The sequence below is a fragment of the Pseudopipra pipra genome, chromosome 18 (genome assembly GCF_036250125.1).
Source record: "Pseudopipra pipra isolate bDixPip1 chromosome 18, bDixPip1.hap1, whole genome shotgun sequence".
NCBI classification, from domain to species: domain Eukaryota; kingdom Metazoa; phylum Chordata; class Aves; order Passeriformes; family Pipridae; genus Pseudopipra; species Pseudopipra pipra.
The window spans coordinates 13,985,292-14,004,847 of NC_087566.1; the positions used below are offsets into that span (position 1 = coordinate 13,985,292).

Sequence of the window (19,556 nt, forward strand, 5' to 3'; positions counted from 1 at the left end):
AGCACAAATCATCCAGAAAATCAAAAAACCGAAACAAAATCGAAGAAATAAAAAAATAGTTAATACTGGATCTATCTTTCCTGCATTTCAGGCTTTGTTTTCCTTTCCAGTCACTACAGCATGAAGTTATGGTCACAGCACCAACCCTAAACTTGATTTGTTTTCCTTGCTGTTGTCATTGTGTTATAAATGCCATGGTGATTGAAAATTTTTTTTCATAAACTGGAGGAGATTTTTTTATTTTTATCCCCTTAAAATGCAGTTGATTCTTATCTAAATGAAGCTGCTGGGTAGAAACATAGGTCATTCATTCAACTGTGACCTATATATAGTGACATGCAGCTTCCTCTGTCCTTTCCTTCTCATGTAAGCAGTGCTGGCACCAGCCTGTCCTTGTTCTCCTGTCATATGACAACTTGGATGAAATGGAGTTGACTGATATTGGATGTAGCAAGATGGAAGCTGTGTTTGTATACAAATTAAAATCCCCTGAACTTGCTGAGATGCCTCATGGTGTTAACCTGCAGCAAGTGTCTGCTTCCTCTTTGCTCTACTGTTCTTAGGCCTTGTGATTCTGCAGAGCTCTTCTTTAGTACTGGATTTTTAAATAAGGATGACACCTAAAACCATCCTCCCTTTATATGGAGCAGACTGAGGTGATCTGGCTGTGTCTCCATCTCTAACCTTGCAGTGTGGAAGCAAGCAGATTGTCAAAACCATGTCCAAGGAAGTGTTGGAACTGTCCTGGTGGATGTGTCCTGCTGGGGTCACACAGCCATTCTGCAGCCAGTACAGCTGCTTTGGAAGGGCTGCTGTAACTTTTCAAATACATGTAAAAATGATGAAAATGCTAACAGGAAAAAGATGTCAGATGCATCCTGGAGATGGAATGTTGTGTTTGCATTTGCCTGGACTAAAATCACCGTGGTGGGACACACTGGCACACCACTGCCTGCTGTGCTTTAGTTCTCCCACTTCCCTGCTTTATTTGCTGCACAGAATTCACAGGAGGACAGTAAAATACCCTTAGCACGGAAGCCCCTCTTTGAGTACAGGCTCTGTAATTTGGAGAATTGCCATGGGTGATGGTGGTGCTTTTGCCTGTGTGGTTACCTGGGACTCTTGATTCATCCTGTGCCTCCTTGCTCTGCTGGGTTTATGGAAGTTACATATCACTGAGGCCATATGTTATGGTCCCAGGCAGAGCTGTAAACCATTTCCTTTTTACTGCCTCTGAGAGCAGATCAATCTATAGAGCAGCACCAGTGATGGGGAATTTTTTAAGGGTAATGGGAGAAAATAAGAAAAGAGAGCTTGGCCCAGATACTACACTGTTCCATCTTCCAAAGAATTAAATCCCTTCCTATTTATAAATTTTTAATTTCTCAGAGAGAAGAAGGAAGGTTTTCACTACTTTTGCAGCTGGAAAAAATGTGACAGATTAAGAATTTAAGGTTCATTAAAAAAAAGAGGGGGCGGTTGCAATGTAGTCAGCAGTCTGATACTAATGGATAGAGTGTTTGTTGCCAAAATTTGGAAGTTCAGTATAACCTTAGGGATCTAATCCATAACTCTTACTTAGGTAATTAGTTCTTTGACTTCAGCAGTGCCAAATCCCAGCATTCAGAATTATATGAGCCGGTAAAATATGGCAAGAGGCTAAAGAGGGGACTTAAGATGTAATTTGCCCTTTAAAAAAAAATAAAATCCTCTAGCTTTGAGTCAAAACATTCTCAAAATTAATTTATAACCAGGATGCCTACAAGCATCTATTATATTTTGAAAGGAAAATAATGTTTTTAAATAATAACCTGACTCCAGAAGGTGGGACTTCAAAATTCAGCAGTGCTAATCTTTCACCTCTTGCACAAATATCTGTGGGTTTACAACATGAGAGACTTCTTATGTGAGTAAGAATTGGCAGATCCATCCAGGAGGGTTTTCAGTGTCGTCTCTTTGCATGCAGGAGCAGCTCCTTGGGTGCCCCATGGACACGGGCTTTACTCTGGTCTGTGCTTTGACAGCGTGGAAAGGTCTGGCACAGGGCCAGGTTCATGTCTAAATTGAATGGTGCTGCTCTGTGCCAGCACGACAAAAGTGGAGCTATTTTAGTGTGTTAACTGAAGGAAAGTTGGACAAGGAGAAGGGGGAGGAGTGCTGTACAGAAGTACAGGAGACTCGGAGAAACCGCGTTCCTTTTGCCGTGGCCTTGGAGTATTTTATTAATGGCCACTCCTGGTTGCCTCTGAATTATTCCCCTGTACATAGAGGACGTCTTTTCCCTCCAGTGAAGCAAATCGCTTCACTTCAGCCAAACCTTGTGGAACACCTACCGTTGCCCTTGTCAAAATATATGGCATTTATTTTTAAACAAATTAGGATGAGTTGGGTGATGTAGTTCTGCCCTGTTCTTTGCCTCTACAATACAAGCCTTAGCTCCAGTGTTCAGCTGGAATAAAGGTGAAGTAGCAGGAAGGCTGAAATTACAATTAAACAAGTCTGAAACATTTCTTCTGGTCTTAAATGTCTGTATAGGAGATGCTGCATTTTTCACATTGATCCTGTAGGATTGATACCAACTGTGAGTTACGGTGACACTGGAAGTATGTTTTAAAATTTTCAGGGAACCTGAAGCTGGGATGAAAAGACCCTTTTGTGCTAAGGTGCCTATTCTGATAATTAAAGAAGATTAAATTGTAATGTACCTTCCTTTCTGCTTTATAGCTGGTCTCACTGTCTCTGACTCTGCCTGTTTTCTGGGGATAGTCTCTAATTTGATGTATCTTTGTCCTAATTACCATTGCCCAGCCAGCAGCTGTTACAGTGCTGGATTCACTTACTGGTTTGCTGCAGGAACCCAGTGTGGAAGAGGAAAAACAGCCATTGCCCCTTGGCTGGTGCCTGCAAGAAGTGCTGGGTTTTTAGCACTGGAGGAGGACTTTTGCTGCCTCCCAGACCTGGCCAAGTGCTCACCTGGAAGGGCAAGGCTTAGTTCCAGTGCTGGGTAAGCATGTCCTCCTGCATGGCTCCGGGGGGAAAAATGCTTCAGGTTTAGTTAAGGTTGGTTTGCACCTCCCAACCTGCCTCTCTGGAGGTTTGGAGCCTGGCTGCCTGTTCGAAGACTGAATGTTAAAAAACAGGTGCTTCCAATTTGCTAGAAATAGGTGGATGTGCAAACCAGGTTGAACCGTGCTGTGAAGTCCCAGTTTTTGTTGCCGAATGTGGTGGATGCAAGGTTTAGCACATCTGGCATTCATTCTGGTGTTCAGTAATTTATCCGGAGAATCTCTTAATGAATGTGGGGCAGGTTTGTGGGCAGGTGAATGGTTTTAGAAAATGAGGCCAGTTGTACTTTGAGCTCTAAGCGTCGCCGCATCTTTGTGAGATGGAAAAGGGAGGAGACAGTGATGGAAGATCATCGTTCTCTGGTGTCGGTGCATCAGGGATGCCATTAATTTCGAAGTGAAGTGCGAAAAGTAAGCAAGCGCGAGGATTTCCTTTCTCGTGCGTTCCTGTCAGACCTGGCTGTGATTCCGTGCGGGGCTGTGGGAAGGGCTCCCGGAGCCCGCAGGTTCCCGCTCCGAGAGCGGCTGCGAACGGGCGCTTTCCTCTTTGTCTCTGTAATCCAGCAGGAGGGGAGGGAAGCGGGGGAACCCCCGGGGGGCTCCGGGCGCGCAGCCGCTCGGTGCGAACCGGGCAGGGCGAGGGGCTGAACCGGGCAGGGCCCGGCACCGCTCCCACCGCCCCCGGCGCTGCCCCCGCTCCCCCAGCGCCGGGCGTGGCCGCCACAGCCCAGCCCGGCCCAGCCCGCTCCGGCTGCGGCCGCCCCGCCGGTGCCGCCCCCCGCACGGAGCCTCCCGGCGCCGGGGCCGCGGCGGCAGAGCCATGTGAGGGCGGCGGGGACGGAGCCGTGCGGGAGCCGCCAGCCCGCCCTCGCTGCTGCCGGCGGAGCGGGCTCTGCCCCTGCATGGGCTCGCTCCGAGCCGAGGCTGCCGAGGGGCTGCGGGGCGGCCGCGGTGCCGCTGCGGGGAGCGGGGCAGCGAGCCCGGCCGAGCCCGGGGGCTGTGAGGGGAGCGGGGCAGCGAGCCCGGCCGAGCCCGGGGGCTGTGAGGGGAGCGGGGCAGCGAGCCCGGCCGAGCCCGGGGGCTGTGAGGGGAGCGGGGCAGCGAGCCCGGCCGAGCCCGGGGGCTGTGAGGGGAGCGGCGGGCGGCCGGAGGAGTTCCCCGGCAGGGCCGGCGGCACCGGCCCCCCGCATCAATGCCTGCGGAACTCAAACAGGTTAGTGCGAAACTCGCGTCCTTCCCCGCGGGTCCGGCGGCGCGGGCAGAGCTGTCAGCGTGGAGGGCTCCTTTCTCCTTTACTCGTGCGTTTGTTTTTGGCTGGGGACTGAGAGCGGGGGCTGAGCCACTCTTTGCAGCAGAGCGTTCGAGAGGGATCCTGCTTTTGTCTCTGTTGTGGTAACTGATGGAACACCCGAAAAAGCAAGCCATTGTGTTCTTTGACCTTCTCGTCCGGCTCAATAAATCTGGGGACCTGTTTGACATGAACAGCTAGAAATAGTGCTTTTAAAAGAGAAAACTTTGCTATTGTGCTTTTGTTAAATGTTTGCTTTTCCCATACTGTGTTCCCTGGGTTTCTCTTTGATTTTGTTGCTGGACATACCAGGGAAATAACTCCAGTTTTTCACTAAATGTTGTCTCAAACATAAAGTCCTCAAGGCTGTTATCTTAGTAATTGTGATGGACTTACAACTCTGTGCAAAAATATTTCAAATATTATTCTTTACTTTCAAGTGTCATTGGGTATTGCAGGACAAAGCTGTTGCAGAGTAGATTTAAATCAATAGAGATCATGTAGACTCCTGTAATTTATAGGTGCTTTCCTTGGTAACCTCCTTCATCTGCCTTGTAAGCCTCAGGAAACCCTATAAATTCAGGTGGTGGCAGGGTAGAGCTTCTCTTCCAACTGGGATGTGGCTGTGTCTTTTTCTTAACCCTCCTTTTTCCCTTCTGCCTTCATAATTTAAAACAGTGCACTCCAGAATAAGAAAATTCAGTGATAATACATGACTGATAATACATCTGTGAATTTGTTTAGGTTCATTGCACTGGAATTGTTGGAGGTTCTCTAGTTTATTTAAGCACTCTGTGTTCCACTTGCCCATTTCAGGAACAGACTGAATCATTTCTCGATGCAAATAGGATGTTGATTCCCTCGAGGGGAAAGTAGCCCTTTCAGCTGGGCCCTCGAGTGAGCATTTCTTTGTCTGCAGGATTCCCTGGAATCACGGTCCTGCCCGCCGGAGGTGGCTGAATCCTGGTTTTGTTTGAGTGCTCGTTTGTGTTCACACTACCTGTGGCCTTCTCAGGGAGGAAGGGGTTTGGTTTGTCTGTGGTGCTGTTCATACTGCCTGACCCTCAGCTGCTGTAGCTGTCAAATTACCTGCCGTGGCTTGTTGAGCTTTAGATGGATAGATCTAGTTAGCAGCTCTAAGGGGTTTTGTGGTTTTTTTAATACATGAAGGAAAATACATGAGGAGCAGAATGCTAACAGTAAAAAAAGGTATATTTAATGTGTTTTGACCCGTGCAGTACAGCTGTGTTCGTGTCTTCTGGGTTTTCTGTGTTCATAGGCAGAAAAGCCTGAGGGAGAGTGGAAGGTTGTAGTTAATCACTTTAGGTCATGCATTTCAGTGAACCTGTAATTTCTTCTTCCTTATCAAAACAAAAAAAATCTCATGGTTTTAATTTTCACGCTGTCTGTCATAGTTGAGGATCAGGCAGAGATATGGCATTTTATCTTTGCTGTTGGAGCAATGGTTCTCGATTCATTCTGAGGTCTTTTTTACAGAATAACTGTTCAGTCTGATAGCACAACAGTGTAGTAGAGAATGCTTTGCTTAATGGAAGGTGGTAGTTTTAAGCCATGAGTTGTCAGATACGTTTATTGTGCAGTTACAGGGCCTCTAGAAAGTAGTTCTTTAGCTGTAATGATCAGTATTCAATAAAACTAAGTGAAATGGACTTGGAGGTGGATGACAAGTCTATACAATCCATACAGGTGAAGATATGAGAGGTACTAGAATGGACTTGTGCCACATGAACTGAAGACCTAATGTGCTTAGTTAAAGACAGCCGTGAAATTGTAATTAGAAAGAATGAAGAGTAATTTCTAATCATGGTTTTGGCTTCTACTGGGAGTAGCCATCCTTCCTCAGGTTCTGGGTCCCAAAAGCAGCATCGTACCTGAGAGCACTGGTAAAGAAAACAAATGCTGAACACTTCCTGTGGCCATGAGCAGGGAGGGCAGGAGTCGCCTTCCCGGAGTCCTCCCTGGGCCATCCCCCTTCTGCTGCTGAGGGATGGAAACTGCTGAAGTTTGTGCTGAGTATCTGCAGTGGTGTGGAAGTAAGTAAAGAGTTTATGAAATTGAGAAGGCTCTTGAAGGCTGGAACTGTTAAAATACGTGTGCACACTGTACCACACACAGCTTTGATCTGGCTGTGAAACCTCCAGTGCTGGCTTGCCTCGGGGCCGTGGAGTTGTGAAGGGGAAAGGAGTCACTTAAAGTGACTTTTGCCAAAAACTCTTCAGTTCTCTGTTTTTCCTGCTTCAGAAAGTACTTCACTAACATTTCAAATTCAGGCACTGAGCTCAGTAAGGCTGCCCTTCTTCAGCACTTGTCCCCAAAGCATTTCACTGGAGGATGATCCTGATGTGAGGGAGTCCGAAGTCATAGGTGTGGCAGGATGAGAAAGCAGATAATGTGTTAGTGACATACCTGCTATGAGTCTGTGCCAGTGATGGAAAGCTTGTGGAAGAAATGTTCATGGAGGCACAGCATGCAAAAGCATCATCATCATTTTCCAAACAGTTGGGCAAGTCATAGTGGAAAGAAATAAGAAGGGAGCATAATTTTTGACATGGATCTCTATAGGGATTCCCCCGTGAATTCTCATGTATAAGAGGCCTGAAACAGGTGTAATGTGCTCTACTGCCTTGGAGGGAAGAGGTGCAGCACTCTACAATACTGACTCCTCCCTGCTTCCCAGAGTAAACCCTTTGCCAGCAGTGTGACCTCTGTAGCAGAGCCAGGCAAAGGGAACATGTTCTGGGACACACTGGGATGTTGAGCTGCTCAACAAGGGTGTTGGCAAACATTTGATCTCAACTACTTTTCTCTGAGGAGCTCACTTCTGCTACTAACTTAAGCTTTTGATTCAGTAGGAGTAGAATCAGGGCCACTAGGAGAAAATAGTTGTGTCTCTGTATTTGAGTGTTAAAGTAACAAGGCATTTCTCTAAATATGAGGGTTTTGGCACATTCTCATCATGTCTTTACCTGTTCCCACATCTGTTCCTCAGTTGTGCTAAGTTATTTCCTCCGTGGTAGCAAAATTGTGCAACTGTGGGCAGGGAAACCTCTCAGAAGCCCCTGGTTCAGATTTCCCCACTGCTTGTTCTCCTTTCTGAAAATACTTGTGTGTATTGTTGTGTGAGATGGGAAATTCAGCTTTGGGGTTAGGGAGATCCTCTTCTGCTGCTGGCTGTTGGTTTCCCACAGTATAAAACAAGTCACTCTCTTGGTTATGCAAACACACCTTTTAGGACCATTCTGTGGGCACAGACCAGTAAATTGATCCAGCTTAAAAACTGAAGCAAAACCTGCATGCTCCAGGAAAAGAGGAATGGGACCCTGACCCAGGCCATTGGAGGCCCTTGGGAGGGCTTTACCTTCCTCCTGGAAGTGAACCAAGGAGGAGAAGTAGCTCTGTATTAAGTAGGTTATCAGGAGAAAGAAGAGGGCAAGGAATGGAGAGAAGTGTGTGGGCAGGAGTTCTGTAGCTGCTCCTGCTGGTGAACAGGGTGACAGCACAGGGGTTTCATGTCTCAAATGCCTTGGCCTGGGAGCTCTGTATACGTTTGGTTTGGTCAGATCTTCTCAAGGACAGACAGGAGCAATAAAAAGACTATATTCTCTTAAAACTGCTGTTGTTTTAGTAGCATGTGAGAAATGAAACATAGAATTTTGCTAGCAGGTTTTCTTTGGGTTTGTTTCTCCAGTGGAGGTTTGAAGAGTGAATGGTATCCCTGAAATAAATCCGGAGACTAGAGAGAGCATATTTCAGATTCTTGGATGAAAGGAAAACTCCAAGTCAGACTTTGATAGTTTTACATTTCACAATGTCCTTTGTGTCTCCTGTATCTCATTAGGTTGCAGCCAGGCTTTGGGATCCTTCTTTTGATTCATTTGTCTGCATGCCTGAGAGTGAACAGCTGTGACTGTACCTGAGAGGAGCCTGATGAGCAACACTTGCTTTTTAGGGAAGCAGTTTTTTGTATCTGCAGATGGACAGGCAGGATCCCTTCTGTGATTAAGGGGTGGTGACTCCATGAGCTCAGTGCTCCCTGAATGCTGCAGAAATGTGCAAATTCACACCTTTAGTGGTGTTCTGTGCCTCTTTGAGGAGTCAAGCCCACACCTGCTTCCAGCAGGAAATCGAAATGCCTGAGTTTTCCCTTTTGGCTAATCCCACACATCTATCCTTAGCATCACAACACTTCAGCATTCGAAAAACAAAGTGAAAACTGTTCTAAGTAAACTTGGAGAATTTTTGAGGTTTGGAATTTCTGCCTCTGCAAGCTAAATCTCTTGGCACAGCTCTGAACTTTTATTTTTAGTAGAACTTTCTCAGCCAGACTATTGTAATGTTCAGAGAGATGTTCCTGAAAGCCTGTAATGAAATCAGAGTGTGAGGGCTTATTTTTGTACTATAGAGAATGTATTTTTGTGTGTGTTTGTGTATATATATATGTGTGTGTATAAAAATACATATGTGGAGGAGATGAGAAGATGATTTAATTTAAGTAGCATTACTCTGGATATGTGTAGTGTAACACTGATCAGAAGAATCATCTGGAATGTTCAAAGTCTTTTCAGAGTACAAACCTACAGTTGATTAAGGAGGTGATAAAAGAGATGCAGCCCAAGTAGTTTATAGATGGTGGAGCCCTGAGATATGGACAGGTCCTGTGTGTGATGAGGATGGTTCTACTGTTTGAATTGTAAATGCTTTCAAATTGTTTTAGTAAGTTTTGCATCTGAAGGTATTTGCATCCCTCTCTTTTGGTAGGATTCTCAGGAGAATTCAGTGTGGAGGGAATAAAGGCCCTTTTGGCTCCCAGGCACAGCAGCAAGTGGGCCTTGGCTGGTTGGGGGTGTGAGGAGTTTAACAGAGAAACAAATGTTTATACCAATGTCATGCAGAGATGAGAGCTCCACATTTGAATGAGATGAAGTTACTTGGTTAGGCAGTTCAATACAGGCTGTTGAAAGTATGTTAATTCCCAGTAGCTCTGGAGAAAGGTTTGGTAAGGAAACCAGTGTGTAAGAATACACGCGGTGCTTCCCAGAGTGCTGTGCTGCAGCAATGCAAAACAAATTATTTTGTTTTGAAAGGACAGAATGACTTACTTAGAGAACAGGTGATGCAGGTGGCTAGATCACTGGTGAACCAAACTGATTCTTTATATGAAGTGGTGTCTGGAAGCTTTTTCATGGCACCATTGTCTTGCATTGGCATAAATCCTGTAGAGCAACTGCTCTGGTTCTGCATCAGGTTGTGTTCCTGTTCTCCCCAGGACATCATTAACTTCCAGGCATCTTGCTGGTGTAACCTTCTCTCCTCACTGTGGCATCAGAATGGCAGCTCTGAAATCATGGAAACTCGGGAACTGGAGCCCTGCCCAGTGCCTGGGTTTGGGTGTGCACGAAACCGCAGTACAGCCATGGGGGTCCAGAGGGGCTGGACCTGCTGCCTGCTCTGCAAACGGAGGGAAGCAGAGTTCTGTCTGCAGCCCAGGAAGGGAGGCGGCCTGGGCAGTGGCAGTGGGTGCCAGCTGACACAGGGGGTTGGGTGAAGTTGAGCACACGGTTTTCTGGATGAAATTTCAATTAATCAGTTGTGTGGAAAGCCTGTCCTTACCTTCTAGCACTGCCATGCAAGCTGGTAGATCTTTATTTATTAAATATATGGCAACTTTCTGAAGTCTGCTAGTTATGGCATTAATTGTCTTCTGCAGGGTGATTGATTGTGTCTGAGCAATAAGTGTCAGAACTTGATGCCGCAGCTCCTGTTTTATTTTTTTTTCTCACCTCCTCTCCATGTGTTTTAATAAGCTTACTATACTTCCATTTCTTCATTCCCCTCTTTGCCCAACAGGAACAGAGTATGGTATGTTTACTAGAGTTTTAAAGAATGTATTTCTCCAGTTAGCATATGTAAATGTGTGCTAGACGAGGAACATTTCACATTTGTCCTTAGCAATTCCATCTCATCTGGGTCATTCTTTCTGCCCAGACATGTTGTTTTATTGCCCGAGGTTACAATGCATCTTGGTCATGGCGACACATTTATCTTGTGTTTTATGATGCAATCTTATCACATCCCATTTCTTTTCCCTTTCCTAGTGGGCTTTTCATCTGTCAGTGGCAGCCGTGACACCCGTTAGTGGCACAGTGATGCCAGGGCTATGCATTAGTGCACGCTCTTGGCAGTTTTTAAGGGTAATACTTTGCTTCCGAGGTGCAATATTCATTTTAGCAGGTTGTTTCTGGAGGGAAGAGCCATTTGTAATTACATCAGACCCAGCAGCCATCAGTCATTTGAGGTGTAGGAGGTGGCAAAGACGACTTCCTTGGGTAACACTGAGGAAATATGAGGCAAACAGAAGGTGACACTGCACCCTTCTGTGACTGCAGGGAGGTGCAAAGAAGCACTAATTCATTTTTTATGTACTAGTGATGGACCTTATTCACAGTTGCAGCTTCTGTATTTTAACCCACAAACACAAGTATCTTCCTCCAGCTGTGTGAGAAAGCAGAGGGAGAATGTTGTTCAGTTCCATTGCTGAAAAAGTTGTGGCCCTTCTCAGTGTGTTGGATTTAAAAATGTATTCTTTCCTACATTTTCTTCAAGGGCCAAATCTTCAAAGAGAAAACTGCTGCTATATAGGTAAGCAAAAATGAGGGACAGGCTTTCAACCCTTTGAAGCAAGTATACCCCAACTGCAGATGTGATTAGAGATCAATTAAAGAGTGCTGCACCAATCTGCTGAGTAATTTGGAAAGCCTGACTGCTGATTCTGGTGTGTAAGTAGGAACTGAAGCATCTGCCTGCAAGTTTCTTTAAATCTAGTGTGACACACTGTTAATCCAGTAAGTTTTTCTCCTTGATTTTTGAGACTCCAGTCAAAATCATGTTTGTGTTTCATTTACATAGGATCAGTTTTATTTTTCTTTCTCTCACAAAGCTGGCACTTCAAAATTTCAGCTCAACAGTGCCAGTATAAACTTTTCAGTACTCAAATGTAATTTTCTTCCTTTGCTGCCTCTACCAAGAGGCATTAGCAGATATTGTGTAACACCCATCCCAAGCTTGGCTGAATTCCAGAGACTTTCCAGAAAAAGAGACAGTGGTAAAATCAGCATCTGCCATGTAAGTCAAGATAGCAAAGGAAGAGTGGTGTCCACAGCAGCTGAAGTGCTGCTGACATAAATACACTGCAAATGTGTGGGGATAGTTCATGAGTTGTTGCTCTTTGAATTTTCTTGTTCAGAGAAACTTGGCTGAGGTGTATTATGTGGATACTGTTTTGGCAACTGGAATCACAAAAATATTTACAAAGTCTGTTGGGTTCTTCCCCCATGCTCTTATCCCTCCTTCCTGTATTTAAAATTCCCTTAAGTGTTTTGTTTTACTCTTCTAAAGAATCCAGAGTTTTCTTTTAAAGGGACAGGAAGAATCAGTTTGCTCCTGGTTGTAAATGACAGAGAAGTGCTTTTAAAAAATGCATTTAAATTTTAAGTTAATGGTTGAAACACAACACTTACACTGTGCTTATTCTCATGTTTCCTGTAGATTTTTGGGTGGCTAACAAATTGGGAAAAGGTACTTTTCTTCACTCTTAAAAGTCAACTCCATGTTCTGCTGAGACTAAAAGGTGGAGATGGCTTTGTTGGGTACTCCACAAGATATCCAAAGCAGAAGTATTGTTCTGTGGTTCTGTTTCTGTGCTGTGTATCCCATCCTGGGGGGGGTGCAGCACTGAATGCCTGTAGGATGGTGTGGGCTCCTGGTTCCATCCAGAATGAACACGGGCTGTTCACTTTGCTGGGAGCTGTGTTTGGGAAAGTGCACACCCAGTGTGTGGGAAGGTGATGGGAGGTGATGATCTCCACTGCACAAAATCAGCTCAGTACTGGCCCTGGCAACTGTGCATGACCATTTCTCAGAATTGTTCCCAGTTGCCCTGGCTGACAGTGCACTCCAGCCTGGGCTTACAGGGCTACTGCCCACTTTTTTTCCTGGTCCCTGAAATTCTGGGCTGGGTTCTGGTAATGCCCACAGCAGTTCAGAGCTGGTATTCTGCAGAACTCATGTCTCATTAACTCTGGAGAAGGGCTGTCACAGTCCAGACTTGGGGCTACAGGCAGGGCCAGGGCTCTGTAAAATTGTGTCTTTGGATTTAGCTGAGAATGGAAGGAAAGGGAAGAGTGTCATGAGCAGATCAATGGCATTGGAAATGAAGGAGTTAAGAATGGAAATCTGATTGCACAGCTGAAATCTCAGTTGGAACTTGTGGTCTCTGGAGAGCAAATGCCATTCAGCCCCGTTGCACAGAGTTATTTGGTTCCTAATTGCAGTGGACGTGTCCCAGAATGCAGCCTGGCCCTGCACGGGGCTGGGGGTGAGTCTGTGTGGGCAGCACTGTGCTCCACATCAGGGCATCATTCACTCCCCTCTGACACCAGCATCCCTCTTGCCTGCCTTATTCACTCACCAGGGTTATGAAATGTGAATGAACCTCTCCCCAAGTAAGATGTTGGTCACCTGGGATTTCAGTTTAATGACCTGACCCTTCTCTTTTTGTCTTCCGTGGCAGTTTTAGCCCCTTGCCTTGGTGACAGGGGTGCAGCTTCAGTACCAGAAAAGTATTTTATTGTTGTAAAAATTGCATTGATGTTTCAGCTTGGGAGAGGGGGAGGACACCTCAAACAAAAAGATTTTCTGGTGTAACATCAATTTTTTATTAATCTTCTGTGTTTAATTCAGATCCAGTTTTATAAACCCAGCAATAGTGGGAGAACCGTGCAGCTCCATCCTGCAGTAGTTGTGAGGAGTAGAGAAATCTGCCTGAACTATATTTTTAATATTTTTTATTTCCAGTATTGATTGCATTTTCTGAATAAACTGTATGATGTAGGTGAGCAGATGAGGACGACTGCAGTTACATCTGGAACCCAGAAAGTTTCAGTGGGGTGGACACTTTGTTTACCACTCCAGCTTATAATGGGTTGGATCAGTGTTACAGGTCTAAGTGCCTTAAAAATATACGTTTCCAGAGTAAAATTTGTTTCTGGTTATGCTGGCTGGAGGGAAGGATGAGAGTTTTGTTCTCAGCAGAATCATTACTGCTGTGTGTTTCCTCAAAAGTGAAAGGTTTCAGAACCTCTTGGTGTGTACGTGTGTCCATTTCTGAAGTACCACTGCAGTGCATTTGATGTACCGTGAGGGTACGTTGGGCTGCACCGTGACAATTTGGAGTGTGTCTCTGTGTATATGGGTTGGTTTTTCTTTCTTAAAATTTCTTTCTTTCCTCCCTGCCCCACAGATACCAATATGCTAAAAGACTTCTTTTTCTTTTGAAAAGAAATGAAGCCCCACATCGTTTATATCAGACCAAGTGCATATTATCAGTGGTCTCATGCTTTGCTTAAATATTTTATAAGATGGTTGCATTGTCTGCCAGCTCTGCCTTCTGTCTGTTGTCTGATTGAGCATTTCCACTTAGTAATCTAGACAGGTTTGAAATGTGTAAGCTTTTAGCAGATATTTGATTTCAGACATGCTTTGTTCTAAACGTTCCCCTTTGTTGTGCTCAAGTGACAGAGCTTTGAGTGATAAGAAACTTCTTTTCCCCTGGAGTTCTGATTGTACAATACTGAAGTAATTAATATCTGTAAAGAATCTTCTGCCCCTTCGTGCCTCCAGGTGAGGCAGAAGCTGTGCAAGTTCACAGCAGAGGGTTGGGTTGAACATGACTCTGGAGTGCAGCTCCAGTGGCTGCTGTTGGGAGCAGTGTGATGATCCCTGAGTTTTGGGGGAGGGTTGAGTTTCATTCTTACTTGGGCCAGAACTACTTGTTACGTTGGAGTCATTTACCCTGAGGGCAGGTGAAAGCAGCTTGTTGCTTGGGCCCAACCTCCAGAGTTTCTCTCTCTTCTGATGTTGGTTTCTGCCTTCTACCTGTCCAGGCAGATTTAGTGGAATGGATTTTTGATTCTTTGCTTAGTCAGAGTTGTTTTAGGAGCATCATTATCTCTGAAGGTGATTTAATTTACAGGAAACACATTCAACTTCTTGCAGTGTGTGCATCAAGAAAATTTGAGTAGATAATTAATCTGAGGAACTGGAAATTAATTGGGAGGGAAATTGTTGTTTTAAAGATGTGCTAAATAATTACCATTTTTCTATATTTAGCTGACTATTGAAGTGATACAAGAGGTAAAGAAGATAAATCTCTGTAGCCCAGTACACTCCTTATTCTGGAGGGACAATGCACTAATTCAAACAGCCAAATATTTCTTCCTTTAACTCATTGGATAATCTGAGTGCAGAAAGCTGTTGGCTATCAGGAAGGTTTGGGAGCTGCTTGATGCCTCACTTGCTGTAATATGCTTTTGAAAATCTCAGCTTCCTTCCTAGTTTTCCAGAACTAACAAGCATCCACCTGAGTATGGAGGTACTTCATAGCAGGGGCCTGGAGGCTCTGCTGTTCCTCAGGTTCTGGGTGATGTCTGAGTGGAAGAGGTGCTGTCAGAAGCACACCAGGGCCCTGTTAATGGTGCTCAGGGGGTTGGAGGAAATTTTTGCCTATCTTTACACTCCACAAGGCCTTGTAGATGGCTTAAATACTGCAAACTGTCAGAGTAGATAGATCCAGGCTCTGTGTTACCTGAGGGGGCTGAGTTGTTACCAGAAGAGAGCAGGAGGCTGTTAAATGGAGAGTGTTGATGGCACAGAAAGGTTTTTTTGCTGGTGCTGAGTTGAACTTTCAGCCATCTGGTGATGATGGTGGCACTCTTGAAATCGGTCTCTCCTTGTTTCATTGAAGTTAATTGAAATGTGGTGACTGAAGATGGTGTGCAGTGTATCAGCTGCATTTCTGGGTGACAGCAGCAAGGATCAGTTGGGGAAGCACATCAGAGCACACCGTGCCTGCTGGCTCAGCAGCTCATCGAGGAGTGTTTCCTCCTGAGGGGGCTGTGAATGTCACCCTGTGATGATGTGGGGCAGTGTGGCAGTGTGATGGACAGGCTGTTAGAGCTTACATGGAATTAATTCTGGGCACCAGTGATGGAAAGGTTAAACAGGCAGAGAGTGGGACAGAGAGCACATACTGTTGGAGTATTAAGAATCTATTGCAGGTGTAAAGAACACACATGAGATGCTTCTTAGTCCCTGTGGGGACCGTGTGATTGAGGGTGCCTGATATCAGGGGGTCGATTTGTAGGGTGGGAACCTCAGAAAACTGTTCTTTAAGTAAGTCAGGTCTCCCAGGCAGAGGGTGGAGGGGGGATTATAATGCTGGTTGACGAAGAGCTGGATTTTAAAGAGCTTTTCGAAAGGCAGATTGTGAAGGGTATGTTTGCATGCTTTGGCTTCTTAAAGAGATCACTTCAGCAGGATCCCCAGAGGCTGAAGGTGAGCAGAGACAGCTCTGCCAGGCCATCTGATCCAGCTGGGAGTGGGGAGATGAGCCAGAATGGGCAAGCTTTAGCACATCTCCACCTTCCTGGTCAGCTGCAGAGGTAACTTTGAAAGAGCTTTTTGCTGTTTCACGCAAAGGAATGAATTCTGGAGGGATTGTCAACACTGCTGTTGAGATAAAGGTAAGTAGGTTACAGTTCCTGGATGCTGTACTCTGCAACAAAGGGAATGTAACTTTGAGGTTATCTGAGGGAGAGCCTCAGTGTTTCTGCATTTTGGGAAGTCTGGCTTTCAGACCATGCCTGAAAGTATAGAGAAAGAGAGATGCTTTAAACTGTGTGGAACAGGTATTTCTTATTTGCATTTGTATCACTTCAGATTATGGCATACTAACTATTTGGACAGACATATTGGAGATTGAGTAGAGTCTGAAAGACAAACTGTTCTAAAGTGTTCCAGTCCTATTTTTATATCTGTATTTGCCTGTCTGATGAGCAAAAAGAAACTCCTGTCCTTCTGTGCCACAGTAAGAAAGCAGTGCTGACTGAAGTCTGTTTATTTAGCCCCAAGTCAAGCTGATCATTACTATGCATGTGTTTAGAGCCACTGCAGATTTGAATATGGGGGAGGCAATTCAGAAAGGCTTTGAGGTTTCTTTTTCCCTGTTGGCTTGCTTTAGGTGGGGAGTGTCTGCAGAGGAACTAGAATGCAGATTTATCATTTCTGAAACAGTAGGATATATTTGGGTGACTAACATGGAGCAAGGGAATCACCAAGTGGCTGAGGTTGGAAGGGACTCCTGGAGGTCACCTGGAGCTCAAGCAGAGTCACCCAGAGCTGGTTGCCCAGGAGCATTGTCCAGATGGCTTTGGAATATCCCCAAGGATGGATCCTCTGCAGCCTCCCAGGGCAGTCTGTGCCAGTGCCCAGTCACTCTCACAGTCAAAAAGTGTTTGCTGGATTAAACTTACTGATTGGTGCATCTCAAGCTTGCATTGCTCCTCTTAATGTAACTAGTCTTCCAAAAAGGGAAGATTAAAAAAAAAAAAAGGTGTGCAAGTTTTGGCAGCATTTGGTGTCTGAACTGCTCACTGTCAAATCTGCACCATGGGCTTTCAATTTTCCTGCTCAGTGGTGCCACGAGAGTGGCCACACCAAGAGAAGAGTCATTACTCACCTGCAAATTTCTTCTAAAAGTTGATGTGTTAACTGGAAGGGTTGCCCTTAAAGAGGGTGAGGGAAGGAGAGAAATGCTTACCAAATGCTCTCAGCTGGTTGCAAACAGAAGGCTTTATTTACTTTAGATAAGCCCCTTTTCTGTCTATTGCATAATTTCTGTCATACTTTTGTTTGCTTATTAAAAACAAAAAACCAAACAAAAACAAAACAAAAAACAAAACAAAACAAAAAACAAAACAAAACAAAAAAAAACAAAACAAAACCAAAAACAAACAGACAAAAAAACCCACAAAAAACAAACAAACAAAAGGCAAAATTAACCTTAAAAGGAAGTGGCTTCAGTGCATAATTTTCTCCCAGGAATGGTATTCTAGATTGCTTCAGAGATGTGTCCTCAGAATTGAATTTTGGGTCTGTGTAGTAAACTTTATTGATCGTTTGGAGTGGGTTGGTTGGGGAGCTGCTCTCTGGGTGAAGCACGTCAGCTTTATACAAATTCTAATGCTCTTGGCTGGGGCTGAATGGAAGTTACTCGAGTGAGAATTTCCCAATGGCACTGGAGCCTGAAAATTGGCATTGTGCAATGTGCCTCGTTACAATGAGGCAGCTTTACTGGAATACAACAAAAAGACCATGTTCTTAGATCTTTTTTTTAAAAGGCGGATTTGATTGTTTTCCATAGGTGATTCAGAAGATCAAACTTCCTTTTTACAAAAAGCCATTAAAGTATCCTTTTGAAATCACTGCAATGAGTAATTCTTACGCTGCATTCGTAGTTATCCCAACGAGCATGCATCAGCTAAACCCACATATTTAAAATTCCTGCAGCAGTGCTATTTCTGCAGGAATGGGAAAGCCTGGATTTGCTGGAATGGACAGACTTTATCTGTGCAAATATAAATGGCAACCAAAGAAGAAACTCGGAAATAAATTGAATAAGGCAGAGGAAGAAAAGATTAAGAGATTTCTGGAAAAGGATCTTGCCTGTTCTATAATGAAAACCACGCAGGACATGGCAGGAAGAAATAAATCAGGTGCCCAGGACAATGCAGCAGTTGGGATGGAGTGTTTTAATTAAAGACAAGAATTGAAAGAACGGGGATTCTCCAGGGAAGATAAATCCAGTGAGTATAAACTCGTACTTTTCCATCTAAGCTGAGGGCAGAGAGAGATAATTCGATGTCCAGTACTGGTCCTTGGTCCATGGTACTTGGAAGGGCTGGCAGACTCACAGGGCCCACGTCTGGGCCCCTGATAATTGGCTCTGACTCTTGCTTTGCTAACTTTTACCATTTTTACAAGCTTTTGTGAAGTACTTGCTTCCTTCATTGATTTTTAGATATCTTTATCTGGTTTGTAGTTATTTGCAGGCCTCAAATAACTCAGATATTTCTCACAGATGATAGCAAGAAGACGTGAAATCCTTGGGAAGGTCCTGTCAGCTGTCAGTCCTGCATTCTGGTTTTGATCTTTGTATTTGAGCATTAGTTGGCATGTGCAGTCCTGTAATTTACTCCTGTCAAGATGCTCTGTGTCTTTATAGATTATGTGCCTATAAATTTCTTGTAATCTTTAAAAAGGAAAGAAGCCATAAATAACTTGAATTTTATTTTGAAGTACACGTAACTGGTTTGAAAGTCTTTGGGAGCAGTAGTAAAATATGTCATAAGCAAGTAAATTATTTAGAGGTTCTTGGGTTTCTCTGTTCCTGTTTTTTTTAGTGTAGTGAAGAACTGTTTGTGGGTTTGGCTGCAGTGATTTGCTGTCAGGCCCTTTGCTTTTCTGATTATTTAATTTTTTTTCTGTATTCCCTGATTGGGTTTTGTCTTGACGTGCCAGTTGATTCCTGTGTGCTCCTACATCCAGCTCTGATTACTCAGTAGGCACAAATGAGAGCAGGATTCCCTGCTGGCAACAGGCTTTCTTCCAGAAAGCTGACTTGTTCTGGAGCAAGAGCCTCTTCTTTGAGAGATGAGAAATAGTTTCCCAGGAGCTGATCTGCTGCTTCATGACCAACCACTTCTGCTACTGCTGAGATCTGAAGACTGGCCACTGTTCACATGAGCATCACACAGTGTTTGCATTCATTAAATGCCACTGTGCAGTGAAGTCCTGGAATTGGTGATCTGTGAGAAATGGGGTGTTCAGAGGAATGTTATTTTGTTAACCTGGTGGTTTGGGGGTTGCCTCACCCAGGGACTGGCTTCATTCCTCTTCTCCCTGTCCAGTTGGAGTCCCTGTGCTTTGGGCTGGCAGAAAAAGCACTGCATTTAGTAAGCTCCAGAGGACTGTCTGAAAACAGCTTTTCACTCCACTGGACTGCTGGAGAAATTCTTCTGACAGTGCTGTTGGGGATGGGAAAGTTCAAGGGGTAAAGCTGGTGTTTATTTGCAGACACATGGAGGGACAGGGTGGGTGTCCCTGAGGTCAGAGCCACAAATCCTGTTTTGGGGGGGCAGCAGAAGGGCCTTCACCTTGCACTGGTGTCAGAGCAAGCTTTGCAGTTGAGCTGCACATCTGCAGTTCTCCACGTGGTACAAGTTTCCTTAGCCAGGAGACTTACACAAAGACTTGTCTCCCTCTCTTCTTTTGAGACTTCTTGTAAA

The 19,556-nt window shown here is 44.8% G+C and overlaps 1 protein-coding gene across 16 annotated transcripts in view; it reads left to right on the plus strand.

Moving 5' to 3' along the window:
* ARVCF (ARVCF delta catenin family member) overlaps positions 1-19,556 on the plus strand; it is a 236,648-nt gene that overhangs the window by 102,184 nt on the left and 114,908 nt on the right. Inside the window, exon 1 of one of the 16 annotated variants that reach the window (XM_064675294.1) lies at positions 4,142-4,278. The exons of 14 other annotated variants lie outside the window; for them this stretch is intronic. In XM_064675294.1, the coding sequence (XP_064531364.1) occupies positions 4,258-4,278 (21 nt within the window). In that variant the 5' untranslated portion in view covers positions 4,142-4,257. Of the gene's footprint in view, positions 1-4,141; positions 4,279-19,556 lie in introns of those variants that run through there. One more of the 16 variants, XM_064675293.1, reaches the window with a different exon arrangement.